At 41.7% G+C, this 11,789-nt stretch overlaps 1 protein-coding gene across 1 annotated transcript in view; it reads right to left on the bottom strand.

Moving 5' to 3' along the window:
- Positions 1 to 11,532, bottom strand: part of LOC104531546 (ATP-binding cassette sub-family A member 5) — a gene marked incomplete at both ends in the record, with an annotated part of 12,230 nt that extends 698 nt beyond the window's left edge. Inside the window, 16 exons of the mRNA XM_010176447.1 lie at positions 71 to 246; positions 403 to 494; positions 600 to 717; positions 805 to 931; positions 1,464 to 1,555; positions 2,537 to 2,611; positions 3,107 to 3,244; positions 3,510 to 3,623; positions 4,745 to 4,915; positions 5,175 to 5,288; positions 5,918 to 6,055; positions 7,003 to 7,136; positions 7,958 to 8,127; positions 8,368 to 8,569; positions 9,582 to 9,701; positions 11,351 to 11,532. Of these exons, the coding sequence (XP_010174749.1) occupies positions 71 to 246; positions 403 to 494; positions 600 to 717; positions 805 to 931; positions 1,464 to 1,555; positions 2,537 to 2,611; positions 3,107 to 3,244; positions 3,510 to 3,623; positions 4,745 to 4,915; positions 5,175 to 5,288; positions 5,918 to 6,055; positions 7,003 to 7,136; positions 7,958 to 8,127; positions 8,368 to 8,569; positions 9,582 to 9,701; positions 11,351 to 11,532 (2,163 nt within the window). The remainder of the gene's footprint in view (positions 1 to 70; positions 247 to 402; positions 495 to 599; positions 718 to 804; positions 932 to 1,463; positions 1,556 to 2,536; positions 2,612 to 3,106; positions 3,245 to 3,509; positions 3,624 to 4,744; positions 4,916 to 5,174; positions 5,289 to 5,917; positions 6,056 to 7,002; positions 7,137 to 7,957; positions 8,128 to 8,367; positions 8,570 to 9,581; positions 9,702 to 11,350) is intronic.
- Positions 11,533 to 11,789: the final 257 nt, after the last annotated feature.

Below are 11,789 nucleotides of genomic sequence, written 5' to 3'. Positions count from 1 at the left end.
AAATGTAAAAAATAAAAGTTATATATATATATATAAGCTAAACCTTACACTTCTATAATAAACTACTCACCGCTTTATGACTTCCTTAACATCAGACTGACTCATTCCTTTGATAGCACCATAAATTTCAAAGTGTTCCTGCAATGTAATATCTGGCCAAAGCGGGTTCGTTTGAGGACAGTACCCCACAAATTTCACTGAGTCATCTTCACTGCTCAAGCCAAAAGCATAATCTCCCATCAGAACCTGTGAGGAAGATGTGTAGACTTTAATCAATAATATTCTAAGTTTCAGAACTGGTTTTGTAAAGTTTTAGCAAAAACCACCTGGGAATGCTTGCAATAATAATTAAAAAATTCAACATAGGTTCATTTTCCATTTAGTTTGTAGCATGGAACGTACCTGCCCACTGGTTGGCTCAACCTCTCCAACAAGCATATTAATTAACGTGCTTTTCCCAGCTCCATTGGGTCCTAACAAACCCAGTATTTCTCCTAAAGAAAGGACAACACAAAACATTGCCCATGAGGTCAGATAAATGGATTTGAGAGTTGTTTTGGTGAATAAACCAGCTCAACAGCATGACATTGAACTCCAACCTTTTTTTACGCAGAGAGAAACATGTTTTGTTGCCACTTTCTTGATTTTTCTCCCCAGAAGAAATTCTTTTCTTTCATCAAACTCTTTGTGCAAGCTGCTGACCAGGATTGCTGGCATCTAGTAGAGAAGAGAGAAGTGGCTGCAGATCCCTGCAACCCTGGGCAATACCTGGGTTGAGGTTTTGAGTAGTGCCCATGATGTTACCTCCTCACTTTTGGGGCTGCTCAGTATTTCACGGACACGCAGCCTCTCCGCCTTCACATCATCATCTTCGTTCTCATCACGTGGGACATCTGGGAACTTCCAGGTTTTGGCTTTTGTGAAACATTTTCTAAGGGGATGAAAACAACATGATGCTTCTGCTTGGCATCCAAGTGAGATTCACTCACTGGTGTGATTCAGAAAGCAATTGGTATCTGCTAAACCCACGAGTAACAAACACATTTATGCAGCACATCTGAGAAGCCCCAAAAGAGCAGAAACACCTGGCAATGATTGCAGCTAACTCATCTTTATGCTGAACTCCTTGTTGGGTTGTGGCATCTCTAGCCATGCAACGGAAAAGGAAGTTCATCCATTTTTCTATGGGGGACAACCTTACAAAATTCTTGATTTTGCACTGACATAACTTAAAAGGAAGTAAAAACCCTTTTTACAAACTTTGCTGACTGAATTTCAGAGAACTGAAGTCAGGAGAACAAATTCTTTAGACATTTGGGATGGGATATAACCACAGATATTTTATTTTCTGCAGTACCCCCCGTAGCTCTACACTGCATGCTCCAGCTTCATCACCAGCATCACCTTTAAAAACAGTTTCTTTAGACTATGACTTTTCAAAACTCTATTCAACAGAGACACACCTGAAAAATGGATCCTCTCTCACTGTCCTCCCTCCATTCTTCAGCTCGAGACATCGCAGTAGGAAGAGCCACACAACGCACTGCACATAGGGCTAAAAACAGACAACTGGTGAAATTGGTGAAGGGTTTAGAGGAGAAGCTGTGTGAGGAGAGGCTGAAGTCACTTGGTTTGTTCAGCCTGGAGAAGAGGAGACTGAGAGGAGATCTCATCCTGGTCTAGAACTTCCTCCCAAGGGGAAGAGGAGGGGCAGGCGCTGATCTCTTCTCTCTGGCCACCAACGAATGCCAGGAGCAGAGGAAATGGCAGGAAGATGTGGCAGGGGAGGGTGAGGTTGGCCATGAGGAAAAGGTTCTTGTGGCAGAGGGTGGTGGAGCACTGGAACAGGCTCCCCAGGGAGGTGCTCGTGGCACCAAGCCTGACAAGATTCCAGTAGCATTTGGCCAAGGCCCTCAGGGACATGGTGTGAATGTCGGGATTGTCCTGTGCAGGGACAGGAGTTGGACTGATTGATCCCTGTGGGTCCTTCCCACTCACAATGTTCGATGTTCCTATAAATACAGTTCTGGCTACTCAGAGCATTGCCAGCCCTACGAGGCTGCTGATCCTAGAGGTGATCCCACCAGTGCAAGTAGTGACAAGAAGCACCAGCTCTTCCCCACCACAAAAGTGCTGGTGTTTCCGAGAAGATGAAATGTATCATTAGATGCTGCTCAGTGCGTCAACACCGATGATGCACAACCAGAGTCTGCTTTGATTTAATGATAATTATTTGTTTTTTTGGAAAGAGAAGAGACTGTCCCCTGTTCTGGAGTTCTTCCTCCATCAGCACAGGCTCCAATAATAATGGCTATTAACATCAGCACCGTTAATTAGACTATTGAAGCAGCAGTGAGCTGGTAGGCACAGCAGCTTATACTGATCCCGTTTGTGCTGCAACAGGCTGCAAAGCTGCAAGCTCCAGCGATGCTCAGCAGCAGATCAAACCCTTATTAATAAAGATGCCTGAAGAGAAGGGGCCTCCCAGCAGGAGTCAGCAATTCTCTACAGCAAATAATCCAATAATCATGCTTACAGCTATGACTGCTACCAGGAGCCTGTCCCACGGGTCGTGGTATCCTCCGTTCTTCCGCTTGCCTTTCCACGAGACCTGGCAATCCAAAAAAACCCCACATTCAGGTAAATAATCACCTACCAGAGACTGCACGTCCTACATTGCACTTTCATCTCCAACCAGTCATTTAAGTTACATTGCTCCAGCACTTGCTGAGCTCTGCAGAGACCCTGCTCGCATGAGTTTGGCACCAAGAAAACTCCATCAAAGTCCCTGGAGTTGCTCCTGGTTTAAAGCCACTGACTCCCAATGAACCCATCTCCCACCTCTGTGTTTGCCCAGTCTACAGGCTGAGAAACACATGGTTTTCCTTCAGATATTTAAGGGAAAACTTGCTTCTTTCCTCATTTTAAGAAGTGCAACATTCTGCTTACAGGAAAAAAGGTGAATTTTCCCCAGCAGTTGCTATTCTTCACGTGTTAATCGGCTGCAGATGACCAAGCAGCTAACTGCTGTCTATTATTAAAGACACCCATCCACCCCTAGCCATCTACAAGTGCTTTGGGAGAGGATTTCTCGTGGCCCCCTTACCTTTATAAAACAAATGAGACAGCCAATAAGGGGATAAATAGGAATGAAGATGGAGAAGACATAATGCAGGATGGTGGTCACCAGGTAATAGTCCAGAAAAAAGGCCACTTCAGTGACTACCGTACAGAGCAAGGCTGTCTATAGAAAAGAAAAGGAAAAAAACCAAACAAACTCTCAGTTTTCATTCAGTTCAGCTTCTCTAAGCATAAGTTCTCTCATTTGAGGCACAATCTTTAAAGCTTTTATCATTTAGGATGTGGCAGCGATAAAGAGACGTTGGTAAATGTTTCAAATTTCTTGTGGGTTAAGGACACACAGTTAAATAAAATAACTGAGAAGCCTGTTGTGCCTTTGGAAATAACTAATCTTCCCAGTTAACCGAACTCAAGGTAAAGTTACTCACCACTGAAAATATAAATGACCAAAATTCTTTCGTATTCTGGACTTTTTTAAACGTGAAGGAGACCACGTAAGTGAAGAGCACAACTGATGGGACATAACCAATGAGGCAAAAAATCTGCAAAGATAGGAAAGGTTTCTCAGCAAATGCACAGCAAGAACCTAGGGGTGAATTTTTTTGTCTAAGTATCAACTGGAATTATTTTAGTGTGCTATATAAATCTGAATTCATCTTTGTCACCTAATTTGATATATTTTGCTAACTTTGTATATAGAGAATATACTGTTAAAGACAAATAAAAGAGTATATGGACAGGCTAAGTATCAACTGGAATTATTTTAGTGTGCTACATAAGTCTGGATTCATCTTAGTCACCTAATTTGATATATTTTGCTAACTTGGTATATACAGAATATACTGTTAAAGACACAAATAAAAGAGTATATGGACAGGCAAGGAACCTCACTCACTCAGTTTCCTTTAAACTATTTCCATTTTTAAAATTATTATTATTATTATTATTATAACAGGCTCCCATAAATGTTGACCTGAAGATTTTGGCAAATATTAAGAATTCCACCCTTCAGCCCTAGCATTTTCACAGATATTAATAAAAGGGTTAGATGCACTGGTAGAAAAATAACCCTGTAGTGCAACGGTCACATCCCAAACCTGATTAACCCAGAGATTCTGGGAAGGCAGCTAGGAAAATCTGATTTTTCTCCATTACAGCCAATATCTCGGGGAAGTCTGCTCTGAATATAAAAGATATGAAGACTTGTAATCTCTTCAATTTACTCATATGGTGCAATTCATTGCAGAGCTGCTCTGTGTTTAAAATCACTGTAACTTCATTATTAGCTGCACGCCGATGCACAGGGAACAATTATTAATGGACAACAAAGAGGGTGAAGCAGACTGAGAAAGGAGGGTAAAAAAAGGTTGGAGCATTTCTTTGGAAGATCTTGGTATTTAAAGCTTTATTTTCTTCCAATTCTGAATTAAACTCCAAAATATTAATATTAAAATAAAAATATTAATATTTTTCCCCACGAGAAATAGTATTATTTTGCCTTCAGAGCAGCCTGACTGGTGTATCTGTGCCAGCAACCTCCATCAGGCATTTTCCCTGCATATCAGTTGGAAAAAAGTCTGCTAATAAAAAATAAACACTCGTGGAAAATAACCTAACCACGTTCTGACATCCCCACGTGTGCTCTGATCCCCACCACTCTCACCACAGCGAGGAACTTGCCCACGTAGAAATAAACGCCGTAGTGAAAAGCAAAGAGGCTGCCTATCATCAGGACAAGGATGGAGAAGAACAGGGGGAGGTCCACCACAGCTTGGCCAGTCCAGTAAGCAGAGGGATAAAGCCCTGCTATCTTCAGCTGCGTGTAAGCTTTGATCTGCAACATTAATTCAATGTTAATTCAAATTAACACGATGTTAATCTGCCACGGTGCGTGAGCAGGATCTTGCTTTTCCCCTCTCATACACTGATTTTTTTTACTGATGTGGCACCAGGGAATTACCCAGTTGTTGCTGATTTTAGCTGACAAAGAAGCAAAAAGACATTATTCCAAACATCTCTCAAGTTTTTCCCAAAATCCCAAGGGTTTTTTTTAAGTTCTTGTGCAGTCTGTGACTCCACATCTGGGAGTTTACCTTATGGTTTTCTGCATTGTCCATGGCAAAATAGGGTGGCATTCCAGTAATAATGATTCCCAGTAGGACAGCTTCAAAATAGATCTCTAGTCTGAAAATTGTGTCTGGAAGATTCTGAAATATAAATCAGATTTCTTCAATATCAGAACGTGCGTGACCAAAAAAATGCATTTAGAGTTGGAATGTGACCATAAATACTAAAACATAAATTCTGTGTATCTCAAGATTATCTGAGGCACAGCATGAAGAAAAATACCTATGGAAGTTTTGGGAGTATTTATACGAGTATATAATAAACTCCTAGAGCATTTATCTCCTGCAGCAGGTCCTCTCCTCTCCTGGAGGCCACCCCAGCTCTGCATAGGAGGCATCAGACCTCCAGCATCCCCATGCTCAGCCCCTGAGGACCACAGGAACCCTGTAACAAACCCAGAACAAATTCCCAATAGGATGTCCCCTTCTCCAGCCCCTTTTTTCCTCCACTTCCACAAGCTGCAGAACAAAATCTCAGCACCTTTCAAGTCCTCTTTAATTCTTCAAAGGTCTGAACCATGAAGGATTTACTCTACAGGGTTTGGATACTGGGGGTCAATCCTTCCTGATGGTGCTGCAGACCATCCCAAACAGCTTCTCCCTTCGTTTTTGGTGTGTTTTCACACTTTTCCTCTCACCCCAGAGATGTTCTGTCACCCAGCCCATGTTCCAGGGTGATTTTTTGCCCTCCAGCTATGAGTGCAGCTCACCTGAAGGAAGGGATTGCTCCAGATCTCAATGCTCTCCGTCACGTTCAGATTGCGTAGAAGGAGGTTGCTGACAATATTCATCAACACTGGCAGGGAATGCACCATGGTGCTGTTGAATATGATCATGAACACATAATTCTGGAAAGGAAAGTGTTTTATATATTAATTCTTCTGCTTGAAGGGTAATATCCTGAGAGGGCTCTCCTCTGGGCTTAATTAAACCTGAACATTGGGAACAACCTTTGCACAACAGAGTGTGCTTCTGTTTGCAGGAAGCTCAGGGTGGTTAGAACATGTAACTTAATTCAGGAAAACAGTCATTCTTATAGAGAACAAATTATTTGGAACCAATTCCCAGAACGTTTTATGCAACTGGGACGCTCTGACCAACGCTGCTCCAGACAATTACAGCCTGAAAAACAACACAAAATAACCTGTACCCCTATGTTCTTGCTAATGTATTTAAAAACCAGATAGGCAAAAATGTACATTAGCTAAGGGCTGCACTGTCACACTAATATTAACAGTTTGCAATGAATAAAAATGAGAAGGGGAGAGAGAGAGCTGGCATATTGCAAAGCAGTTCCTTTGCTGCAGATTAAATATGACCCCAATGTTCAAATCTTTCTGACACTCCTTCAGTGACCATACTGAAGCGAATACATACAATCCAAGAAACTCATTTTTCTTTACACAGGAGAGCACCATGGAATTATATTTCTGTCAAATCATATAATTCAGCTAGTGTAAGTAAAAAATAAAAAAATAAAAATAAATTCCTATGCCAGGTCTCTTGTGAAATAAAGTATTTCTCTTGGCTTTTCGTATCCTTGTGGGGAAGAAAGGGGGCTGGAAGTTTTATTAGCCTACCATAATTATCATTATGGAAGAACATTTCTTTTGATAATATTTCCATTCTGTTAATACAAATCCTCTTTGCAGGCCTCTTATATAAGTGATATTATATGATTATTTTTTTATATCACTCAATACCTTCCTTTCAGGCAAGAGTAGGACAAAACCAGCCCCTCACCAGCTGCTTGTCTGCTCTTTAGGGTACAACTGAGCTGGTCTGTCCATCTTACCTGTCTGGATTCAAGGTCAAACACGTTTAAAGCTGCGCTGTGAGGGGCAGCTGAGACGTAATCACTGTCATTGAACATCTCCAAGAGGACGTTCATGCTCCCAAGAGAGCGGACAATGTCATCAATATCCGATTCTGGTGGAAGACAGAGAAAACAGCACGATTACTCATCACCATCCTGGAGTATTTTATACAAAATTATTGATGCATTTTCCCACTGATAGAACCCTATGATGAAAAATCACCATTTCCTGACACACGACCACCAAAATAAATAAATAAATAAAAAGAGTCCTCTGCTATTCTGAACAACACAAATGTTTTTATTTTGACTTCCTACTCAACAGCCTCCAAAGCACTCAAGAAAAGTTTTTGGTTAGATTCTCCAATTAATTTGTGCAAGTCAAATGCAGCAGTGAGGAAGTGGAGGTGCCAAGGAGCATTATCAGGATACTCAAGGTTTCAGTTGAGCAGATAATGAGCTAAGAGAAGAGGACACCAGCAGCACTTTGATGCAGCATCCAGAGAAATTAAGTTGTATTCAGCACAAATTCCTGGTAGAGGCTCATTTCTATTGCCCAGATCACTGCTACAGACTTTTAAAACATCCTAAGTTGAAACAAAAGGGAATTTTGCAAAATGTTTAGTAGCAGGATTTTAATGTTGATGTATCTAAATGTCTTCCTGGCCAGTTCCTTCATACAGGTCATCTTATGACCTAGCAAGCACGAGACTACCAGACACAGGAGGAGGAGGAAGATCTCTGAACCAAACCCTATGGCACAAAGAATACTCACTCCCTACCATCTCTAGGTATTTGGAAATTCTTCATTTGGGTTAATTTCAAGGAAAAAGTTTGTTTCAAGCCCCAAAGTAGCACATACCATCTCTCCCCACCATGTGAAATGCTACGTTTAAAGAGAGAGGTGGAGACAGGAACATCTCTGCTCTCCTACCTGTGGAGTTCTGCAGCAGGAGACGACTCCTGTACTTGTGATAGTCCTCCCCAGGCTTCAGCATGTACAAGTCTGGGGAAAGTCTGATAGCAGTGACAGAGTTTTTGATGATGTGGTGTATGAAAAACAATAAAATCTGAACTACTAGAAAAATCAGAAAAAGCAACAACCTGAAAGAAATGGAAAGTTTGGGTTTTATTAAAATTCAGCAAAAGTCAACCCAGTTTAGCTGTATGTTATTAAACCAACATCTCCCTTGCTCCCCCCCCAAAAAACATGCATTCAACAGTAATACTTGTTATTATTGAAATATAAACTATGGGAAAATAATTAATCAAATCCTGCCATTTCTTTAGTATCAATCAAGTTTGGAGAATTTTGTGTACCAGTGAGAAAGCCCCAATACTTACATCACTCTCACACATTTATTTTCCCGCTTGAGACTAAGGAAGTGAACTTTTGCTATGGTGGAAACCTGCTTCTTCCAGAGGGTTGTGTTGCTCATCGCCTGAGCCTTCGTCTCAGACAGCATCAGGAGGCTCTGCTCCATATCATCCAGGGATTTAGTATCCATTTCATCCTGCACTTGCTGGGAATTGAACACGCTGTAATCTGAAAAAGAAGAGAGTAAAACTCTACAAATTTGATGCTTTCATCAAAACTAAGTGGTTTGAAATGGTGGGGCTGGAGAAAGCTGCGTGGCTACCAACTCCTTGCTATTGCAGAAACCATCTCATCTCATCCCCATCTCTCAACTTAACCCCAAGCTCAATGACACCAATTTATCCCAAAGCTTTGAATCACCCACAAGAGCAGATGCTTAAGCCAGATTATGCAAATTTCTGCCACTCAAAAGGTGCAGACTGGCCCCAGTTTCACTCCATTAGCCTCTGTATGCACCTGTATTACCCAGTACCAGCACACGCAGCTGTTAAACCCTCTTAGACTCACACAGAACCTTTGCAGAGCAGGATATTTAATAGTCTGTATCATAAAGAAAGCTCTAGATTAAGATAGTTTAAACCATGCAAAGTTGACATCAAAAGAAGAACTGATTAATTCTGGAGGAACATTAAGCAGTCCCAACTCTTCATTTGAATTGGACATTAATTTAAAGGAGGGGAAGAAAGACAAGTTCAGTTATTTCAGCTTTAAGTGCAGGCTACTAATAACCCTGTTCATGCAGAAGGCTGGAAATAAATTTTATCCTGTGCATTTACAATTTCCTGAAAGCAAACTCCATTAGGAAAATAAACCACATTTTAAAAAGCTGCCCAGAAAAAGTGCAACTGGGAAACAACATTAGATGTAAGTACACTGGATGAAAAATTAATTACCACAGAGACAGCCAGTAAAAAGCTTTTCCCCTCGATTCTCCCAGACTCACTCCCCACCCAACTCGTTGTTTTTGTGTGTTTTTCATGTTAAATATTTGAAAAGCCTGGAATGTTGTGAGACAGAAGGAGCCCCACGCTGCTGGATGTAGTGCTCTGCAAGAGGATTTTTTCAATTCTTGCCTCTAGAGCAAAACTCCTTCTGGCAGTGACGTGGCATGGACAATTCTGTACTAATTAAGACTAAATCAAATGAGGGAAAACAGAAAAACAGCCACAGTTCATCCCACCTGCTTGATCAATCTCTGCCTCAACTTCCAGTTTCAGATAGACATCCTCCAGCGTTGTCATGGAAACACCATAGGTGATAACACCCAAGTGGGAATGAGTGTCGAGGTCTGAAAACAAACCTAGAGACAGAAGGGAAACAGACTGGTTGCTCTGAAACAGGATTACATCATCGTCCCGAGAGATCTTCAAGCCCATTAGAGGCATCTCTACACTAGCAAGTAGGTAACGTGCAAATATGGTTGCTTAATTGCAAAGACACTGCTCATGGATTGAGAACCAAGGTTGTGATAAGCTCCTTTCAGTACAAAACTTCAGCCTCTGTGGTCAAGTATGGGAAATGTGGTGGGTTTTCCCAAAGTTGTAGTGTTTCTACAGACCATATCAGCATCCTAAAGCTCCTGGGCTCAGTTGTCTCCTCACTGGCTGTGAGAGCCACTCTCCTGGAAACATCAAACACAGAGACTGCAGGACAGCTCATCCTACCTTGATCTCTGCCCAGGAACAAAGAGATTTTACAAATAAAACCACTGAGTAATTTTGTATATATATCCATATATATATATATATATAAATAAATATCCAGATCTATAAAGCCAGCCTAACTGGGCAGGAGATCCTGGACAGCATGCATAGCATGAAAACCAAAATGATGTTCAGAGTGAGAGCACTTATGAGCACCTTGGGATTAAAAAAAATGCTATTGGGCTCTTGCCAGTCCTCTAAGGACTTGACAAAATGAGGAGCTGCAGAGCCAAGGTCACGCTCAAGGGAAACACAAACGTGCAAAATGGGAAGGGCAGTTGGATACCCAACAATGCTCATTGGAACTCCATGATTTCTTCTGCCCCAGCAGCTGAGGCATGTTCCTAACCTCAGCTTCTCCTTCAAATAGTTTGGGGGATTGGAATCAACCTTGCATGGAGATGCCTGTTTTTCTAAAAGTACACGCAGTGGCTGCTAAAGGTAAAGCTCATAAATTATTAACTGGTTAAATGCAACAGGGGAAAAAAAGCATTTATGAACTAGGAGCTGCATTCACGTCAGCATTGATTGTCCCTCAGCTTTCCACATAACAGGACACACTGCTGCTTCCAGTTTCCCTTGGGAGATGAACACCGAGCCCTGCAAAAGGCTGATCAGATAATTGCTGCCATCTAGTGAAACCAACACATCTGTGTCCACACTCCCTCTCACCAGTGGATTTTAAGGAGATGACACAAGGCTCTTTGCAGCTCACAATGAGGGTGCATTGATTTTTGTAGGATTTGGAGATTTCTGGCTTCCCACTGGAGGTGATCCCTGCTCATTACAATGCTCTGGGTTAAGATGATGCTTTGGCAGGACAAGGGGATTCTCAGACAAAAGGGTCCCTTCACCCTTAGAATCATAGAATGGTTTGGGTTGGAAGGGACCTTAAAGCTCATCCAGTTCCACCCCCCCTGCCATGAGCAGGGACACCTTCCGCTAGACCAGGTTGCTCAAAGCCTCATCCAATCTGGCCTAAAAGATGCCTTCTGCTAAAGGCATCTCCCACATCCCTCTTACCACACCACAGCCCCTATGGAGGAGTTGATGAGGTCCTCACCCACCTGAGAAAGACTTTGCCAACTGGTCATCAGCCAAACCTCAGCCAAACAATGAATATATATGAAACCACATAAAGGCAGAAGTGACAATTTAACAATAATTACAGGCTAAAGCCATGCTTGGTGGGTTTCAATTGTGGGGCCATTCAAAACCCTGTAGCTCAACAAAAAAACATCAGTACCTGCAAACTTGTCCATGTCCTTGAGTGGCAGGGTGTACACAAGCTGCTCGTCGTTCTCTTGGATCAGGCTGGCTGCAGGTATGTGCTGCCTTATCAGTGAGGTTGTAGCCTCCGTGTTGCAATAGGTATCGATGTGCATGCTAAGAAAATGCACAAGAAATGGGGTTTTTAAAGTTTTCTTACTAAGAAAATGTGTGACAAGAAATGGGGGTTTTAGAGTTTTCTTGTTAAGAAAATGTGTGACAAGAAATGGTGGTTTTAGAGTTCTCTCACTAAGAAAATGCAGGACAAGAAACTGAAGTTTTAGATTTTTCTTGCTAAGAAAATACATGACAAGAAATGGGGTTTTTAGAGTTTTCTCACTAAGAAAATACATGACAAGAAATTGGGTTTTTAGAGTTTTCTTACTAAGAAAATGCATGACAAGAAATTGGGTTTT

The sequence above is a fragment of the Antrostomus carolinensis genome, unplaced genomic scaffold (assembly GCF_000700745.2).
Source record: "Antrostomus carolinensis isolate BGI_N321 unplaced genomic scaffold, ASM70074v2 scaffold41289, whole genome shotgun sequence".
Taxonomy (NCBI): domain Eukaryota; kingdom Metazoa; phylum Chordata; class Aves; order Caprimulgiformes; family Caprimulgidae; genus Antrostomus; species Antrostomus carolinensis.
This window is presented reverse-complemented; position numbering and strand designations above follow the sequence as displayed.